Source organism: Aulonocara sp. 'chitande type north' Nkhata Bay, linkage group LG3 (assembly GCF_057382095.1).
Source record: "Aulonocara sp. 'chitande type north' Nkhata Bay isolate Kocher_YH1m ecotype deep benthic linkage group LG3, A_spYH_male_GT1.1, whole genome shotgun sequence".
Taxonomy (NCBI): domain Eukaryota; kingdom Metazoa; phylum Chordata; class Actinopteri; order Cichliformes; family Cichlidae; genus Aulonocara; species Aulonocara sp. 'chitande type north' Nkhata Bay.
In genome coordinates, this window is record NC_141346.1 from 37,806,575 (window position 1) to 37,827,636 (window position 21,062).

At 39.8% G+C, this 21,062-nt stretch overlaps 2 protein-coding genes across 3 annotated transcripts in view; one reads left to right on the plus strand and one right to left on the minus strand.

The window, feature by feature from the left end:
• LOC147335486 (protein mono-ADP-ribosyltransferase PARP14-like) lies at positions 1–14,906 on the plus strand. Its single transcript, XM_086279513.1, has 13 exons — positions 1–232; positions 325–449; positions 4,689–6,203; positions 6,288–6,524; positions 6,895–7,119; positions 7,206–7,260; positions 7,423–7,569; positions 8,851–9,060; positions 9,145–9,321; positions 9,435–10,061; positions 10,926–11,062; positions 12,081–12,261; positions 14,258–14,906. The coding sequence occupies exons 1-13, from the start codon at positions 61–63 to the stop codon at positions 14,542–14,544; spliced, it is 4,095 nt and encodes a 1,364-aa protein (XP_086135639.1). The 5' UTR covers positions 1–60; the 3' UTR covers positions 14,545–14,906.
• The window catches only part of f13a1b (coagulation factor XIII, A1 polypeptide b), a 13,663-nt gene continuing 7,367 nt past the window's right edge, over positions 14,767–21,062 (minus strand). For both annotated transcript variants that reach the window (XM_086279504.1, XM_086279506.1), the window contains 11 exons: positions 20,860–20,978; positions 20,674–20,781; positions 20,413–20,587; positions 19,690–19,828; positions 19,285–19,388; positions 19,023–19,111; positions 18,705–18,858; positions 17,796–18,071; positions 17,432–17,592; positions 16,600–16,736; positions 14,767–16,405 (listed from right to left, as the gene is read on the minus strand). In XM_086279504.1, coding sequence (XP_086135630.1) covers positions 16,264–16,405; positions 16,600–16,736; positions 17,432–17,592; positions 17,796–18,071; positions 18,705–18,858; positions 19,023–19,111; positions 19,285–19,388; positions 19,690–19,828; positions 20,413–20,587; positions 20,674–20,781; positions 20,860–20,978 — 1,604 coding nt within the window. In that variant the 3' untranslated portion in view covers positions 14,767–16,263. The remainder of the gene's footprint in view (positions 16,406–16,599; positions 16,737–17,431; positions 17,593–17,795; positions 18,072–18,704; positions 18,859–19,022; positions 19,112–19,284; positions 19,389–19,689; positions 19,829–20,412; positions 20,588–20,673; positions 20,782–20,859; positions 20,979–21,062) is intronic.

A 21,062-nucleotide genomic window follows, 5' to 3' on the forward strand; every position in this document is an offset into this window, starting at 1 on the left:
GGCACAAACGAGTGTTTGACGGGTTGAAAGTTCTCGTGTTAGTGTAGAATTGCAGATAAAATGGATGAATATCCGTATCCACTGTTTTTTGAAGCCACTGACTTTACAGACAGAGAGAAGGAGAAAGTGAGGAGATACTTTCAGAAAAGGCGAGACTCCGGGGGTGGCGACTGCGGAAATCTTGAAAAACTCGGAGGAAGAGTTTATAAAATCTGTTTCAAGTTAAAAGAGGGTAGGACAGTCGATCATTTGTAAAATATTTTTTTTTAGATTTGTGTTTAAATTCAGGCTGTTTCAGTGACTCTGTTTATGGATGTTTTCCAGATCAAGACAGAGTTTTGCAGAGGAAGTTTCACACCATCACTCTTCCGAGTGGAGAAGTGCGGCTGACCGTGAACAGGACACGTTCACCACAGACCTCTGACCAGCCATCGACAAGCCAATCACTGGTACAGTTTACTGCTCTTTCAAACACGACTTTTGGTTACAGTAAAAACTGAGTGTCAGAATAATGTGGCCAAATCAGTTTAAGAGGAGTGAGTTAGCCTCCAGGGGAAGTTGGACAGCTGAGGACAATATTGACAAAAAACAGATGATTATAAAATATTTCAAAGACACTGTAAGTACTGCAAAGAATACATTTTAAATAGTAAAACAGTGCTTTTTAAAAAAAAGATACACGATCATTAAATTTGACGTCAGGGACAAATATAGAGAACTATGTGTTTGTTCCACTTTTGCTGGGCCCTCTTTTTTATAGCTTTCATTTCATTGTGACTCAGTGTTTTCAGTGGCTGACAGTTCTCAGGTTTCTTTCACTTCTGAGTCTTGCTGTTAATACAGAGTGTAAATATACAGTCTAGTTCAGCATTTTTTAAATAAGAATGCCTTCCCTGAAAAATACATCATGTGGATGGCACAGTGTGCAGATACAGATGCAAATACTTCACATACTATTTTGCATTAAAGCCTTTGTAGACAAGGAAGCAATGCCATGTACAGGGAGTGCAGAATTATTAGGCAAGTTGTATTTTTGAGGAATAATTTTATTATTGAACAACAACCATGTTCTCAATGAACCCAAAAAACTCATTAATATCAAAGCTGAATGTTTTTGGAAGTAGTTTTTAGTTTGTTTTTAGTTTGAGCTATTTTAGGGGGATATCTGTGTGTGCAGGTGACTATTACTGTGCATAATTATTAGGCAACTTAACAAAAAACAAATATATACCCATTTCAATTATTTATTTTTGCCAGTGAAACCAATATAACATCTCCACATTCACAAATATACATTTCTGACATTCAAAAACAAAACAAAAACATTTCAGCGACCAATATAGCCACCTTTCTTTGCAAGGACACTCAAAAGCCTGCCATCCATGGATTCTGTCAGTGTTTTGATCTGTTCACCATCAACATTGCGTGCAGCAGCAACCACAGCCTCCCAGACACTGTTCAGAGAGGTGTACTGTTTTCCCTCCTTGTAAATCTCACATTTGATGATGGACCACAGGTTCTCAATGGGGTCCAGATCAGGTGAACAAGGAGGCCATGTCATTAGTTTTTCTTCTTTTATACCCTTTCTTGCCAGCCACGCTGTGGAGTACTTGGACGCGTGTGATGGAGCATTGTCCTGCATGAAAATCATGTTTTTCTTGAAGGATGCAGACTTCTTCCTGTACCACTGCTTGAAGAAGGTGTCTTCCAGAAACTGGCAGTAGGACTGGGAGTTGAGCTTGACTCCATCCTCAACCCGAAAAGGCCCCACAAGCTCATCTTTGATGATACCAGCCCAAACCAGTACTCCACCTCCACCTTGCTGGCGTCTGAGTCGGACTGGAGCTCTCTGCCCTTTACCAATCCAGCCACGGGCCCATCCATCTGGCCCATCAAGACTCACTCTCATTTCATCAGTCCATAAAACCTTAGATAAACCAGTCTTGAGATATTTCTTGGCCCAGTCTTGACGTTTCAGCTTGTGTGTCTTGTTCAGTGGTGGTCGTCTTTCAGCCTTTCTTACCTTGGCCATGTGTCTGAGTATTGCACACCTTGTGCTTTTGGGCACTCCAGTGATGTTGCAGCTCTGAAATATGGCCAAACTGGTGGCAAGTGGCATCTTGGCAGCTGCACGCTTGACTTTTCTCAGTTCATGGGGAGTTATTTTGCGCCTTGGTTTTTCCACACGCTTCTTGCGACCCTGTTCAAAGTCAAAGTCAAAGTCAACTTTATTTGTCAATTCTGCCACATGTACAGGACATACGGAGAATAGAAATTTCGTTACTCTCAAACCCTAGATGAAATAGCAAATGAACATTTAAATAAAGAGAGTGATTAAAAAATGCAAATAAAATAATTAAAAAGTAAAAATTTAAATAAATAAATACAATACAAATTAGCAAGAAAGCTATGCAATATACAATATACAATATTCAGGTAAGGGTAAATGACATTGAGTGTAAACCAGGCAGAGTAGTGCAAATAGGCAAATAGTGCAAATGGAGATTTAGTAATGTTGACTATTTTGAATGAAACGCTTGATTGTTCGATGATCACGCTTCAGAAGCTTTGCAATTTTGAGACTGCTGCATCCCTCTGCAAGATATCTCACTATTTTTGACTTTTCTGAGCCTGTCAAGTCCTTCTTTTGACCCATTTTGCCAAAGGAAAGGACGTTGCCTAATAATTATGCACACCTGATATAGGGTGTTGATGTCATTAGACCACACCCCTTCTCATTACAGAGATGCACATCACCTAATATGCTTAATTGGTAGTAGGCTTTCGAGCCTATACAGCTTGGAGTAAGACAACATGCATGAAGAGGATGATGTGGACAAAATACTCATTTGCCTAATAATTCTGCACTCCCTGTATGTTACTCCACCTCCATACCATCAAAGATACTGTGTCATGGTCCTGGGTCCTTTTGACAAAGTGTTTTGAGTTCGCTTGTATTTTTGTCACTTGGTGTTATTATTTGTGTTTTACGTCCACTGTGTTTATTCTATAATTGGTTTTTCTGCTTTGCTTTTGATTATTAGATTCCCCTCGTGTCTTTACCCCCTGTGTCTCCCTCTGTGTTTGTTTCTTTGTGTGAGTCCTTGTGCCTTGTGTTCCATCATGTTTCCCCAGGCCATCTGCCTGTGCTCTCCCTTGTGTTCCCTTGTTCCCACCTGCCTCTCCTCCACTCCCACCCATATCATGTTTCCTGTTTTACTGTGAAGGTCCCGTGTTTTTTCTGTTCAGTCTAGCTTCCCCTGTCTCGTTATGGTTATTCGTATCAGCTGTACTCCTCGTGTGTTCTCACTTCCTTGTCATCCCTCTGTGGATTTAGGTAAGTGTCCTCCCTCATAGCTGTGTGACTCTCCCTGTGTCTCCCCATGAGTTTATAGGTTGTCGCAGTTTAGTTTATTTCTATTTGTATCACCTCTACACCTGCAATAAAGCAGTTCACATTTTTCATCTCTGTGAGTTTCCGTTTGGGTCCTTTGCCTTCCCTCACACAGCCGTTTTGTGACATACTGTTTTTAAAAACATAGGTCATAAAAAGCCAGATGGTAACACTCTCACTGGACACTTTATTAGGTACACCTTGAGAGTAACAGGGAAGACTTCAGTGCTGCTTTAAATCTTTGCTGTTAATTTTTTATTATAATGTTGTGATGTTATTTGAGTTACTGTTTCCTTCCTATCAACTCGAAGCAGTCTGGCCATCCTCTGACCTCTGACATCAAGAAGACGTTTTCATGCAGAGAATTGGATATTTTCTCTTTTTCAGTCCATTCTCTGTAATCCCTAGAGATGGTTGTGTGGGAAAATAAATAAATTAAAGCAGCTCAAATTTATTTTTCATTCTGATTCTCAGTTTGAACTTCAGAAGATCCTCTTGACCATGTCTAAATGGTTAGTGGCATGTGATTGGTTGATTATCCATATGTATTAATAAGCTTAAACAGGTGTACCTAATATAGTGGCCAGAGATTGTTTGTCTGTGTGGTTCGGTCACACAAAATTTTAAATTCCTTGTGGAATCCATGGACACTGCGTCTCGTTTGCACACAGATTAAAAAAAAAACCTCAACATCATGTTTTAGATTATTCACCAGTCATTGCATTCTGCTTTCATTTACATTGTACACAAATACCCAGACTGGTTTAGAAACAGGCCTGTAGCATATTTCTTTTATAACACAGTGTCATAGTCAGACATAGCAATCAAAAAGAAAAACATATAAACAAAAATATTAATTTAATGTGGTTTTACCTACATAACAGAAAGGACTGTATGAATTGGGGCAACTGCCATAAAATCAATGTTGTTGTTTTTTGTTTGTTTTTTTGTAGAACTAGTTTATGATGATTGAATGATTGATGTGTCCAAACAACAAACACTGAATTTTAATTTAGCAGTGGGCTCAGTGTTTCATGTTTACTCCATGATGGATCTCGTGTATGCTGTAGACTGGACATAGCTAACATAGTACATAATGGATGAATTATTAACAGATTTAAAGAGAAAAGAAATAAAATACATGACATGGCGAAGATTACGTTGATTAGAGGTTTTGAATAAGGGTTATGTATTACTTAATGTCCAACCCTATGTGGTACACTCCCACTGTTTACAATAAGTAGCCTATCGTATATCATAAATTGACAGATTTTTTTTTCTTTCCCTCTTTCAGAGCTCTAGAAACTCAAACATAAAAGGTCTTGAGAAGACTTTCAGGATAGATGTTTTCCTGCTGTTTTTCCTGAGAGACAACTGTAAAGCATACACAATTTTTGAAAAACAACTGTCATCAATCGGCTGCACAGTGGAGCTAAATTTCGATGAAGAGGAGGTTTTGGTTAGAGGAGAGGTTGACAAGGGGCCAGGAGGAGGTTTTGGTGGCGCTGCAGAGAAATGGGAGTGCCAAGTGGATCGGGTCTTTATTCGGCTTACCGAGACCTACCTCTGCTATCATGTGCTTGAGCCAAAACTGGTGAAAATGATACTGCAGGACTCGGCCTTTAAGACAGATGATATCAAAGTTTACACAGAGAGTGGCTATGCTGTGGTTGTGGGAGAGGTTGATGCCGTGAAGGAAAAGATTGCAATTCTGGAAAAACGCCTACCCACCAAAAAGGTAATGCCAATTGTGGAGAGGAACTTCAAGCTCATAGAAGAAGAGTTCAATCGAGAAATGCGTGCTAATTGTCCAGAGGTTACAATCATCAGAGGTAGTGCCATGATCACTTTGGAGGGCCCTGACAAAGAGGTGCAGTCAGGAGCTACAAAACTGGTTGAACTGATTAAGAACGTAAAGGAGAAGAGCGTTAAGTTCCCTACAGCTCTGCTAACCTTCATGAAGACCAGTGATGCCATCCCAAAATACCAAACTCGCTTCCAGCAAAGGCTCAGAAACCCTGTTTTCTTTGAGGTGGGTGCAGATCTGGTTCTGTCCAGTTTGTCCTCTGATGCTTTAAATATGGCCGAGGCAGCAGTAATGAGAGACTTTAAAGTGACCACTGTACAGCTGCAGGGTGCAATAGATCTCAACAGGTTGAAAGAAATTCTGATGAAAGCCAAGAACGAGGCAAACAGTAGAGAGTTCAGAGTGGACATCAGCTACATGCCAGGCGCCAGGGGAACCTCAACAACCAACGTCCAACTGGTGGGCTTCAGTGAAAATGTGGCCAAGCTCAATGAAGTTCTTCATGACTTCCAGTTGAATCAAGTTTCAACTCAAGAAACCATCAATCTGCTTCATCCTGAAATGGTCGACTGTTTTAATAAAATCTTAGACTTGATTGGCATGAAGCAGACCAAGGTGACCTTACAAGCCTCACATTTTCCAAATCCTTGTGTGTTTGTGTCTGGTCCTCGATGTCATGTTCAGGAGGCCAAGGAGGCCCTAACATCAACTCTAGACAGTGTTGTAGTAGACACTTTGACTCTAGATGGACCAGGGGCTCAGCAGTACTTCCAGGAAGAGGGTAAAGTGACTAAAGAGCTGATAGAGGGTTCCTGTCACGTCATTATCCGAGATAAGCAAACTGCAGCCATCCCAAATGTGCAAAGACCACGAAACACCAGCAGACTCAGTGATACACCTAGATCTCTCAGCTACAGCAGCAGCATGTACAGCACAGTTGGAAACTCTGCAATCAACAGAACAAACCTGAAGATCAAACTCAGCAGTTTAGAAAATGAACAGGTTTGATTATTTCCATTCAATTCTATTTCCCATAGTCTCAAAATAAAATATCAACATTCATGTTATTCAAAATGATTTCTGCAGGTGGATGTTCTGGTGGTCCCCATGCTCAACAAACAGCTGACTTCTACAAATATTGGCAAAAGTTTGTTGGCCAAAGCTGGGAATATATTAAAGTTAAAGTTTGATTCAGTCTTAGCCAGTTGTGCCCTCGCCCCTGGTGATGTTCAGCTGGTTGATGCACCTCCATCTCTGGGCTGCTCCAGGATTTTCTTCATTGAGTGCTTGCCTTGGGATGGAGTAAGAGGACAGAGTGTTCAGGTAAAATTAAGGACTTTCATTAACACTTCTGGTGATGGAAAAGTGCTAATTCATATTTAATTTACCTTCAGAAAACCATTGAAATGCACTTTATAGCTGTACATAGATGAAAGTATTAATTTGAATAATCAGATGATATCTAAGCATGTATACTCAAAACTAGAGGAACAGACAAAAGAAAAGATAATAAAATATTTAACTGAAAAGTAAAAGCATTAACACACAAACTAGTCAATTAACTGTACCTATAACTGCAAGGGAGGATTTATCCTCCAAAGCCTCACTGTTTTCCATGTGTGCTCTGTTAGTTGCAGTGTGCAATCCAAGAGTTTGAAAACATAGTTTAAAATATATAACTTTTGATTTGCAGGCTCTTGGTAACGGTCTGAAGAGGTGTCTGGAGCTTTGTGCACAGCTGAATTTGGGTTCAGTGGCCATTCCAATCATTGGGCCAGGAATTGTTTTAAAATACCCGCTGAGAGAAGCTATTCAAGTGTTGACCGACATCATTCACCAGTTTGGATTATCTGCATCCTCTGGATCTCTTACAAACATCCACATTGTGATTAAACCTGGTTACCCTGATTCTGAGGAGGTCAGTGTCAGTTGATATGTCCTGATCTGATATGTAACATGAAGGCATCCATCTTTCATCATGTTATTCTGTGTTTTTATCTACAGTGCTACCACGATGTCTACAAACAGCTCGGCTTAAATATGAACCAGGGAGGCCAAGGTAAACTAGCACTACTCATACTGTCTTCATTATGTGAGATTAATGAATAGTGAGCAGATAAAAAGCCTTCAGCCAGTGTTATATTTTACCATCTTCATTATCACCCTCAGCCATCAGATTAAATGTCAAACAAAATCTAATGTGTGGTGTTCTTCGTCTCAGCAATCTTCAGGTCCCTCACCAGCGACCTAGATGACATCGTCATAACAGTGGGAAGTGGAGTTAAACTACATGTGGTGTTTGGTGACATCACTAATGAGACTGCAGATGCTGTGGTGAACATAACAGACTCCCAAAGTTTTAACTTTGGTAAGTAACCTTGGTGAGCAGGAGGATCACTATGGCAAAGTCAAACAGCTGTTCATGAATATCTGCTCAAAAATGGGGATGCCCATATGAATATAATCTTTGAGGATCAAAGTTTTCATCTAGCATTATCAGCAGGTCACTTACATTAGCTAAAAACCTCAGCATATAATTACGAAGAGCTTAACAGATAGTCATGGTTGAACATCATAAGTATTAGAAAGCCACTAATTTCTAATGTATATGGAGCTGTAAAACTAGATAATTTCTTATATTTTGGATCTCATACCTATCATGGTTATAGTTTCACATAATGAAATCTAGTGCAAATTAGGCACATTCAGCAGGAACAGGCTTAGTGGATGGCAAAATGTAAAACTCTCAGGCGTAGGTGATGGAAAGCAATCAAACTGTAACACAGACAAGTGACTCAGTGACAGTCTGGCAGGGAACAGAGATGAACAGGTGAACTGGTACGCTGCCTGTGGTGTCAACTCAGCATGAGAAATGTTTGATCTTCAGCCAAGAAGGTTTGGCAGGGATTAGCCTTTGACTTACCTTTGAGTACCATTTCCCATAAATGCATGTGGATTGATTTGGGAATATAGGGTTGATGAGTAACTATTCAGGAAACGTATCCAACTGTGACACAAATTGGAACTTAAGATGAAACTGTGGCATTATTATTATTGTTGCTATTTCCAAAGCTGTACTTACTAATTAAATACATTTATTAAATATATTTTACCAATAGGCATTAGACATTCATTTTACTAAGATTATCTTACTCTTTTTGAAACCCCAGTTTTTCTTTTAATGTTACCATAAGATTGGTATTTGTGATTTTTATTACATGCTAACAAATCAAAATGTATTTGTTACTCAACTGTGCAACTGACCCTAAACATTACAGTAGCAAAATTTGGCATGTTACTAACAAAATCAGTGCGCTCCAGGGTAGCTGTGGCTACAATGTAGCTTGCCATCACCAGTGTGTGAATGGGTGGATGACTGAATGTAGTGTAAAGCGCTTTGAGGTCCATAGGGACTAAGTAAAGCGCTATACAAATACAGGCCATTTACCATTTTTTACCATTTACCAAAATAAATGGCAATAGTTATGTAAAGGTTGGTAACCTCCATCATCAGAATCATCAGTCCTGGTGCTGATTAGCTTTTTTAGCATGCTAAAACTAGCACAAGATTAGCATGTAGCACAAACTTGCCTTCACTGACATCCTTTAAAATATATTTTTTCTTTCTCTATATATGGCTTATGCAAAGACATCTCAACTTTAGCTGAACCACAGGCGGCAGCAACAGTGAATCGAGGAGAAATTTTCGTGACCCAGTCTGGAAACTTCCTCAGTAAAGCTATTTTACATGTGCATGGAGAACAGGATGAAGTCCTCATTGAACAACTTGTGTGTGATATCATTTGTTACTGTGAATCACATAAATATAATTCAGTGGCAATTCCTGCCATGTGTGCTGGTAAGTATTTTGTTCAGCATTTCTATTTATTCTGTTTGTTGTGCTACACACACACACACCTAAGAGGCAGGGGTGTTTTTGCAGGAGCTGGAGGTTTGGATCCTGCGATTGTGGCAGGAGCCATTTTTCGAGGGATCAAGTCATCTGCATCAATCATGACCAGCCTCACTGACATCCGTCTCATCCTGATTAAGATCGATGTCTTCTTGACTTTTAAAGAGGAAGCGATGCAGATGTATTCCCCAGCTGTCATCAACAGAGGTGACAGAAATATTCACAAACTGACATTTTGTGTAGTTATTTAGTGTAATGAATTTTAAAATAAAAACTGATTCAAAATTATTTTACTGAAATTTTTTACTGATTTGTTCTAGTACTTCCAGTACTTCCAGTACTTCCAGTTCAAGTACAGCAACAACAGCCTCCTCATTCTGTGAGTGCATACCTCAGCAGTCTCCAAATCAGCTCTACAAGTCAGCAGTCTGTCTTCACGTTCCTGGGTCTTTCCAAAAAGGACGTTGACGATGCCATGGAAAAGCTGAAGCATCAATATCAGACGCAGTGCTCCAGTAACACCTTCTCAAAGGAGGAACTGGAACCCCTCGACCAGGATGACATGATGGAGCTGAAGGAGCTGGTGGAGTCTGAGGGTTTATTCATGCAAACAGATCAGGCTGGCACCCTAACAGTGAGCGGGCTAAAAGACGGGGTCACCCGGGTGATGCAGAAAATGAATCAGTGTCAGTTAATGGCTCTTGCTAGAGAGGTAAGAGTCAGGGAGGAGGAGGATTTGTACCTTCGAGTTGTTTGGTGCATCCTGGCACATAACGGTAACTGGGAAAGACTTCCCAGAACAGCCAATCACCAACTGGAAAGCGACGAATTAACAGAAGGAATAACAGATGCACAGGGACTCACATGGGAGGTTAATCTACAGAGAATGGTGGCCACACAATCACTGAGACAGACAACGAAGCTGAAACGACTTGAGAATCTCACAGGTGAGAAGATAGTTCTCAATGATTTACAAAATGAGCCCGACTGATACTGGAGTTTGATGCTTGAGAGTAATACAAACTCAAAAGAAACAAATGTTAAAGTGTATAAGATGTAATGAAAGGATGGAGTACAAATAGAAATGCATAATATATTGCAACCTGCCGCACCTGTAAGAAAAACAATCATACAACACCTCGAACACAAAACTTTAAAAATGCACAGCTACATAAATATCTGTGTGTGCATGTGTGTGTGACAGACAGAGAGAGAGAGAGTGAGAGAGAAGAGTATGTGTATGCGTCTTTGTCACGAAATATACATGAAAATGAGTGTGGGAAGCTGCAATAACACCTCTCAGGAGCCAGAGCATGATAGAGATGGATCCAGGAGAACCATTTGAAGCCCCCAAGAGTACCAAAGACCTGAGGCCACACATCTCAGTGATATCTGTGCCTCCATGCCAGCAGGAGAAGAAAGGAGGCCCTTAAATGGGCAGCTCAGAGCCAAGGGGTGGGAGTCCCAGAGGGCTAGAGGCAACAGGCAACCGACCCTCCTAGACTTTGGCCACCCTAGTGTGAGCCAAGCTCAAATTCCCGGGCTCAAGGTGCCAAAGAATTGCCCAGTAGCTGGCAGACGTGTGTGGGTTTGTGAAACAGGGGTCTAGGAAGATGGCTCTACCCACTGTGACCTACGCTACCCACAACCCTCCATCAAGACACTACATCTATGGTTGATGCATTGTATGAGGGAATGAGAATTTACTACAAGAATTTGTAGTAAATGGCAAATAATAAAGCTTAGCATAAGCTCTTTCTGTATCTTCTTGTTTGTATGCTGTATAAGCTATATATGCTTGTCTCTTTCAGACTTTACTTTCCCTCTGTACTGGGACAGCATGGCTGCCAGTGAAAATATGATGGTCATTCCCCTGGAGTCTTCTTCTGCAGAGTACCGAACAGTGAAGGAGGCCTTCAAACGAACCGTCGCCAAAACTGTGATGAAGGTGGGTGGCTCGCCTTGCGTAAAGGAACGTTTCAGTTTCTAATTGTATTACCTGTTTTATTATATGCATGCTGCTTCATCACTACTTTATTCTTTTGTAGTCAGTACAACCAATGATATTAAATGTTATTAATGAAGTGTAAAGTGTAAAAAATATTTCTGTTTTTATTTGCTTTAATATTTATGTATATTTAGGTATATTATTTACAGTAATTCCCATTATTTATTTATTTATTTATTTATTCATTTATTTATTTATTATTGCTTCCTTTTTATGACATATCCTATCATAAATTCTACCTCGAAGTTTGTTCCGTGTATTTGGTTTTGTAACCCCAGTAACATGCCCAGAGATATATACATACATATACACACATACTGATGCAAATATACATGTGCACACACATACACATATATAAACACAGTGTTTGTGTAAAAAGCGAGTGCAAACCGTATCTTTGTAGTGGTCATGCTGGGACATTGTTTCAGTTCCTCACTCAGTCTGTTCCAGTGCTTCACTCCCAACATAGATGCAAAAACTTCATTTATCAGTAAATAAAGGATATTTAACTAATAAATTTATAGATAAAATGGAAGAGTAAAAAAGATCACAATGTAATTCCAAGTTACAAGAAATCAGTCAATGTCACATTATATAAACAAACTAAATTCACCATTTGAAAGATATGATTTATTTAATTAAATTGTATTTATTTATTTTTTAATTGTATTCATTCATTCTGGATTTTAGTTTTAGTTTCATATATCTGAAGTCCACTGAATTGATGATGACATAATTTTCTCATTCACAATACAAAGAAAGTTTCAATACAGTTGTAAAACCTGCCTGCAAATCATCATGTTTTCAGTTTTTCAGATTTGCAGATTTAAGGTAATTAATTGATCGATGTTTACAACACAGAATCTTCTCATACCTGAGATGCACACCTCAATTTATGGCCCTCAGAATATGAGCATAAAACTACCCCTCAGATGTAATTAATCTTCTCTCTTGTCAGATTGACCGTTTGCAGAACGTTCACCTGCGTCGCGCCTATGAAGCACAGAAGAAGCACATTTCTGATAAGAATGCACAGGAGGGAGGAGCAGGGGAGAAACTTCTGTACCACGGGACGACCCAGGAAAATTGCAACTCCATAATGAAAACTGGATTCAACAGGCGCTTTGCTGGACAAAATGGTGATAATCTTTTTATAATCCACAAGTGCAAACTGTCAGTGCCAATAATTTGCATAACATGTTCTAACCAAAGTCAACACCAGAGTCTTCTTAGAGTTGCAGGTTTTCTGTTGCAGGGCAAAATAAAAGTAACCTTGTCATTAGCAGTCTAGTCTAAAATTAAGTAAATAAAACCTCAGATGATAGGAAAACGTGGTATATTAAGTTTCATTATTCATTTAACAAAAATTAAGCTAAAAGGAGGAAGCAGTGTATGAAAGCCAAAGTGTCCCCTTAATGCTTACATGTGTGTGAGCATCTTTATAAAAACAGAAGTTTTGGCACTACTACTGGTCGAGAGCATTCAGGTGTGTGTCAACACAATACCACAATCTTCCTAGGAGTGGACGTCCCAGCAAACTTGCCCCAAGATCAAGATCTTGCAATGCTCAGAGAAATTGCAAAACACCCAAGAGCTACATCTCAGACTCTGCAGGTGTCGTTAGCATGTTAAATGTTAAAGTTTATGACTGTACAACTAAAAACAGACTGTCTGTTGACTGTGTGTTGTTTGTAAGGGTTGCTTCTTTTTTTTTCTTTTTTTTGCAACCACAAGTCAACATGAGCACCTCTGTTCTAGAGAGTCTAATGTGAGGCTGACAGCTAAAAAAAATCCAATACTGGATTACGTAAAAGCACAATGATTTCAAGCATAGCAGCAAATCTACAACACAATAGCTGCAAATGCTGCAATGGCCCAGTGTCCTTGCTCAAATGATGTGGTGGGACCTTAAGAGAGCTGTGCATAAATGAATGCCTGCAAACCTTAATGAACTGAAGCAACGCGCTAAAGAAGAGTGGGCTGAAATGTCACCAGAACAATGTGTGAGACTGATAAAGCCACACAGGAAATGATTACTTAAAGTTATTGCTGCTAAAGATGATTTAATTATTAAGGTATTGAGTTTCGGGTTTTTGGGGGGATTTTTTTACCCCATCAGTCCATCGAGCGGGCATTGGTTGGCATAAGTGACCAACTTTGCAAACAAAATAACACAAAACAAGGCAACATAGGATTTTCAAATCGATACCATAGGTGTCTCTAATAAAGATCTTGTTTGAGTTCAAATCTCATTAGCCTTGACCTCAAGGTCAGCACCCCTGCTTCAATCTTTTTTAGGGTGACTTTCAGTTTTTTCACAGTTTGCATTCAGTGAATTTTCATAATGGTAATAAGTATTTTCCTGTTATATGAGTGTAAGTATAACTGTATGGATTTTCAGGCCAGGGCACAACTTGATACGAGAATGGTTAAAAGATGATCCCCGCTTCAGAGAATTGACTCTAATGGTGCATCGATTTAAGTTTTTACTATAGTATTTGTTACTAATTACAAAGGAGGAGAGCTAATGTGTTTAAATAGACCTTTGACAAGTAACAGGCAATCCAGTATAACCACTGCTTGTTCCTGTATACTGTCAGGACAATGCAGGTAAAAATACACTGTGATTATGAGAGCATTCATATATTAAGGCTGAATAAATTATTTTCTCTTCTGGTGACTTTGGTGTTTCAAGGGTGATATGAAAGGCAAGGCTTTGTTGTTGTTGTTTTTAATCTTGTTAAGCATTTGTGGCTTTCGTGACACATAAAACCTTGGGTTTAAGTGATTGTGGAGGTGTTTTCAGGTCTAGTACAATAACAGCGCTTGATTCCTTATTGGGCTGAAAGGAAAGATTTTCATGTTCCTGCATGCACTAATAAAACATGTCAATTACAATCAACAGTGTAGTTAAAACACCTGGTGGAAGATATTAAAGTAGCAGTAGCAGCAAAGGAGGGTTTAGTGAACTAGTAATTCTGTGTTCTACAGCTTGTACTTCCAGGGTATTTGTGACACCTAAAGAATCTACTGCTAGAAGACTGAGGGGTATCATGTGATTTATATTTCAAGACACTACAGTGTAAATGTGATCAGCTATTGTTAATTTTCTTTTTCTTTTCTTCCTACCCTCAGCAACTGCATATGGTCGTGGGACCTACTTTGCTGTAAATGCCAACTACTCGGCTCAGCCCACCTACTCCAAGCCAGCTGCTGATGGTTCTCAGTTAATGTTCGTCGCCCGAGTCCTCACAGGCGTCTGCACTCATGGCCGACATGATATGAAGGTGCCTCCACCTAGAAACCACCAGCAGCCTCACGACCGCTATGACAGTGTGGTAGACAGAATAGATAACCCCAGCATGTATGTTGTGTTTCATGACAACCAAGCGTACCCTGACTACCTCATCACATTCAAGTGAGAGTAAAGGAAAAGTTTTTTCCACTGTTTACAAACAAAGGTGTCTGAAAAATCCAAAAAGAAAAATAATAAAACTAATATGCACATTTCACACTACAGTTATATACAGTGAGATTTCGAGTTTGAATTATAGAATTATGTCTGATTTTAAGCTTAATTATTGACCTGTCACTGAATTAGAAAAGTTACATATGTGTACATAAACACTGGAAACATGTTACACAATCATGCAGTTTTTAATCTTTGATTTGGTTGACATTTGCATCTTACATCTTCACTTTGTAAAGTGTAAAGCACTTTGAATCACATCTAATTAGTCCAAGAACATGTCACAATACTCTAATAAAGATTTACTGTATGATTGCCTGGTCCATTCGTAAACTGTGACATTTCATTTGAATTGTGGTGACATTATGCAAACAACATCTAAAAAATATTTGAATTCATAATCAAGTAACTGTTAAACATAGTAAACCATCTGGTAGAAGAGTTAAAAAAGTTAACTGTGTTAAAATGAGAGTTAAAAACATGAGTGAAGAGAGAAAAGCTCCAGTGGGATGATAATCTTTCTTGTCTGTGGCATTTTTGTCCACAGCTAAATGTGTTTTACAAGAAAAGGGCTCTATATGTTTCCTTTGGAGTTCATTTACTACAAAACTGAATCTGTTATATATATCCGTTCGTTAAGTCTGACGTCACTAGCCGTGTCTGGGCCTAAACTCCGCTGCAGGTCCATATATCAAACGATCACTATGGCATTACTGAGAGTTGAAAAACTGTCTAAACTCTTTCATCTTTAATAAAATGATCAGCGTTCTGCTCTACCAGGTGTAACAATTGAGTTTAACATCCAGGCATCCATGAAAACGGAATTTATGACATTTAACGGAGTTAGAAGTTAGCAGGAAGTTAGCTCGCTAGCTTCTATCTAAATACAATATAGCATGTCCTGACTGTGGGGTTTTGGAAACAAATTAAAACGTACAGCTCTGTTATCACTTCCAACATAAATGAAGACAGAAAACTAAACAGCAGTGACGTTTGTAGGGTTACTGAAGTTTGGCTAGCTGGTATATAATGATGTGCCTCATGACCACAGCTATGTTAGCATAATATAAACAAGCTAACTTTTTTTCCACTCGATAAAAGTTAACGTGAGTGTTCTCGGTGGTCAGGAACAAATGTAATTGCATGGCAGGATGCTGTAAAAGGACCAAACTTCAGCCAGGACAACAACTGAGATAATCCATCCACAATACGAGGTTAGTCATTCATATACTGCTGCATGGGCTGGGCTGTAGTTACATCCTAAGGTTTTAAAAACTGAGCTTAAATAAATGATTAGCGGTAATAAAAGCCGAGGGAGGTCAACAGTGATCACTGACTGTTTTAGGAGCTTTTTGAGATTAAATAGAAGAAAATACAAAACATTAAACATGTTAACAACACAAAAGCCATATTAAACGCAGACTACTTTAGGCACGGAAGTAGGATTTGTCACGTCATCACTTAACAACCGGATTATATTATATAAAATATAAGCCATTTAGCAGCTAGCTATTAATTTGACTACTATCTGTGCAGCATTTGAAAACAATATCAGCAATGCTGAAGCTATGTAGCTGAAAAACTGTAGTTGCATAACAATGATATAGGCCTATATGTGGTAAAAGAATAACTGAGGCTAAATAATGCTGGGCGTTTGTGAACGTAGCAATTCTCAGGGGTTGATGGTGACAGACGCCTGGCCTTGGACCTGCCGGAGAGCAGGACAGTCCAGAGTGGCGATCACCCTGCTTGTCCCGGCCCTCTGCGGAGTGAAATACTCAGTCCAGGTCAGAGAAGAGCCTCCTATGACCAACCTGAGAAAAGACAAACACGTCAAAAATATTAAAGCAAGACGCAGAATCCTTTGAAATAGGTGTTTTGTTTTTTTTTCCTTTTGCTACTATTTGGAGGTTATAAAATCTCATCCAAAGGAATAAGATGAAACTGAAACCAGTTTTTGGTTTTATGTGGAAATATTTTATACAAACAGTTGTTCATGATCACTCACCTGTAATACCTGGACTTTGGCTCCATCATCCCAGGTCCTTCCATGCGAATGTAGACGTTCTCCAGGTTGAAGCTGAAGGGGTTTGTGAACTCCACAGTTGCTATCATCTCTTCACTCACTTTGCCTCTACCAGACACCTGAAGTACACACAGGAAATGTAAAAAATCTACCCCCAAAATCCAACTTTGTATATGATAAACAGTTGCTGGATAGGACATCAAACATGTAATAAAAGCAAAGTAAACTGCCCGAGTGGAACCAGGTTTGTCTTTAATGTGATGTAGGATGCACACTGCAACTGAAGAAACACCAGCAAAGAGAAAAATGCTGCAAAAGCACACAAAACACATCAGAAATAGAAAAAAAAACTCTAAGGACAAAAAATAAATAAATTGTGAAACAAAGTGTTTCTAGGGACAAGATAAAATGACGGACGAACTGCAGCAGTGAAGAAACGTGCAGTGTTACACTGAGGCTCACTTAAAAGAAGCAGAGGGTTCATCATTGTCGAGAGGAAAGAAAGGATACAGGTATCGTGTGTTTTAACCACACGAGTCATATGTTTGCTATTAGCCGTTTACTGTTAGCTTGTCACTTTCACAGCTGTTCCATCACATAATGGTGAAACACTTCATTTTGTTTTGTGATTTTATTTATTTATTTATTTATTTATTTTTGGATTTTGTGGTATTTCCTTGTTTTGCTTCTGTTGTTTTTTATTCAATTTCCATTGTGTTTGTGTGCTTTTCCAGCATTTTTCTATTTGCTAGCGTTTCCTTAAGACGCAATGTGTTTGATCTCTCGGGGGCCACCACAAGGAATCATTTCAGACCTCGATGATGAGTTTGGGGTTGCGCAGGGTGACGACTTTCATTGCGGTGATGATTAGACCGGTCTCTCTGATCTTCCCCGTAACAATGAAGTGGAGGTTAGCTTGTTCCACCAGACGCTTCATATATTTCTTCGACTCCACAATTGCCACCTCCTTCTTATCTGTTAAATATAAAAATATTTCTACTTTGATGTGTGTATATTTCCTTAAATCAAAGTTAGAGATAAGATAAAAGATTAAATACTCATCGAGGCAGACATTTGTCCATAACTCAGGATTACACTGAAACAGTTGTCTACATTTGGTAATCATCTGTGGTTTCATGACTATGCCTCTTCATTTCCATGCCGTACACCTGACTCACTCATTTTGGGTTCAATCACCACCCTGGGGGTCAGGAACAGGAATTCGGTGCTGGCAACTCCAGTATAATACACCACACTCCCGCTGATGTAGGCGTCCACAGTGCGGCGCTCATCGCTCTTGTTTTCGAACTCCACGTTCAGCTCAAAGTTGTCACCCACGCTGATCTCCAGGTTGGGCAGGACCACGTCCACATCAGCCGCGGGAGGGCTGGACTTCTCTCGTTTGCAGCCGTACTCCTCTGCTTTTTCCAGGACTGTCCGCTCCTCTGTGCTGCCTGTGTTGGGCATTTGAAAAACATTAGTGTGTTTGTATATTAACAGAATAAATTCTGACGTCCTTTTTTATTTGCTTTGCATTTTTAAAATGGTCTTGTCTCAGAATCGTCTAATCTTTGCCCAGTTTGTGATAAATGAAGCACCAGGAGTCTTTTAGTCCAGAGTACCAACTGTGGATAAAAACAATACAGCACGATGCCAAATGGAGCTGATTTCCAAATGAAAATAACTCAAATTCACAGTGTTTTCCTAAAAACACTGCCTAATCTGGCAACCGTATTGGAGTTCATGATGCCCGACAGCATTCAAGAGTGCCAACAATGAGCTGTTCTCCCGTTTGAACTTGCCACCTGGCATTTCAGCTCCAAGGATTTAAACACTGACTTAGAGACTGGCGGAGCAGGGTAATCCATCACTGTAAAAATGAAGCCTAACAGTGTGTTTCTGCTCAAGTGTTTCCATTTTCTTTTCTTTTTTTCATTATTTCATGATGTCAAGGTGACTGCATTCATTTTGCACATTTTAAAGCTGCTCCTTCATTTACTGTGGCATTCTGAGCTCAGGCTCCAGCACAGAAAACAGATCTGCTGCTTCCTGAAACACTGACATTTGTGTTCGATGTAGTCCCTGACCTTCAGCAAATTTGTATTGATCTGTAATGTCGCGGCGGGTCACATCTCCTGGAGATTTGGTCAGAACCAGGCGGCCTACGTGAGTTCGGTTCACTCTGACTGGCTCCAGGGTTCCATCTTTCCTCCGGGAATGAAACACCACATCACTGTTAATCTGTAGAAGGAAAGAAATAGGCACTGTAAAAACAAATACTGTGTGCCTTCTGTCATCAAACTGCCTGGTTATTGGTCATAAAACACAACAACCAGCGAGCGACGTCATTAAATACAAACACATTCTCAGTAATTCTAGAAAGAGAGTAATTCAAAGGCATTCACCTCGGCAAACACGAACGCAGCGTCAAATGGGAAGCAAATCTGTCCGTGCTTGATGGCCTGGACTGACGCAGGTCCACATCTGTACATGCCTTTATGGATTACAAAGGAAAAATCAAAAAATCAGTGTGACTCAAAGCACAGAAAACATTTGCCTCTCCTTTTACATTGCTTTGACCTAACCCTACAGCATTGGGAAAACCAAGGGAGGAGATTATAGAATTCCCTAACCTTATTACTAAATTTTTGCTAAATTTTTGCTCACCATCACTGGTCTCCTGTGGTGTTGCATCCACAACCTGCCAGCCCCCAAAGCCAGGAGGGAGGTCAGGTCTGGACATGTAGCACTCGTTCCAGCAGTGATAGTTCCTGACAAAAAAAAGAAACAGTGGTAAATATATAATCCAGTTTAGTTTGTATCTAATAATTTAATTTAGGTATATTTTCAGAATCAATTACTTAATCTTGATTATCTGGTGCTCCTACGAGAATACTGTAAATTTATTTCTCAGTAAATTTTGTTGCAATTCTCTGGAGAACAAAAAAGTCTGATTCTGAGTACTACCATTTGAAGTGTGTTAACAGACACCTACCAACAGGAGTGCAAAACATGTAGACCAAGGCAAGTAAAGAAATCTCAGGATATCTGTTAAATGGAAAGTTTCAGTACCAGATGGAGTCCCTGGTTCTGTTTCGATCAATCTTGCCGTTTTCATCCATGATTATGTCAGTCTTCAAGTTTCCATCGTTGTCGTGAGCTGAGTAGTAGTTGGTGACGACCCGAGATGGGATGCCCAGACAGCGTAAGACTGAAATGCAGAGGCAGAACTTACAGTCAAATCAAAAACAAGGGCGGGAGTCAAGAGCTTAAGAAATGTGGTTCTAAACTGAGTGAGCTGGTGCAGAGTCAAAGGAGACTGTAAAAGGCACCCACTGTGACATCAACCAATGATGAGCAGACATCATGTTTAAACCCCCAAACTGAGGATTTTGGCAGTTATCTTAGTCTATATTTTTGTTTTTTTATTTATTTATTTATGTATTTTAATAAAATCAGACATACCAAGACAGGGTTGGACCTGACTGAGAATCTAAAGGAACTAGAGACCATAAACTCATTATGGACATTTTTCGTGAGGTCAAAGATGAAGGGAGCCAAAGGGCTTTCCCTTTTCTTTTTCCAACCAGAGCAGTCACTGAGTAGTGGCCATTATGCTGTATATATATATATATATATATATATATATATATATATATATATATATATATATATCTTATGCTGAACCTTCCTTAACAGATTTGTTTTTCCCCACAGAGTTCTTATAAATAAATAAATAAATAGTTTGAAATGGAGAGTCATTTTTGAGCTACTTAGATCCAGTAAAGCTCTCACAGGTGTTGAAAACAGCAGCGTACACCCAGCACTGAGCGTAGCAGACAGGCATCTTGCTGCTGTTGTAGGTGAGCAGGATGTCCGTGCTGCCGGTCCAGGAAGTGGGTGCCACTCCATAGGTGTAGTCACCACTCCAGTTCCCCACCAAAACGCCTTCATCATCCCGAGAGTTCAGCTGCAAGGAAAAAGACAAGGCTTTAGATATTCACTGATTAAACACAGGGTACGGGAAAGCAGCACTCATATTAGCATTGCTCTCACCATGGCAGAGGCTACTCTGACGATCTTGATGGGGTCTCCTCTGTTGGTGATGGGCATTTCAGCCCGGTCCATGATGTACAAACAGGAATCCAGGATTCCATAGTTGAACTAGGCATAAAAACCCTCAGGTCAGTCACAAGACTTAACTGATAAGCCCTGAAGTGCCTCAGTCTTGTTTTCTCCTACCTGTCCATAGTTCCAGTCCCTCTCAGCAATGTCATCATAGGAGCCGTGATAGATGATCCCCATCTCGGTCATCACACACTCCTGCCTCTCCGTCTCATCATCCAGGAACACAGCATCCTCTGAGGGAAGACAACATGTGGGGTGCTTGAGTAGGACGAAAGCCAAACTGGGATGTTACAGTTCAGACTTTCAAAGACATACAC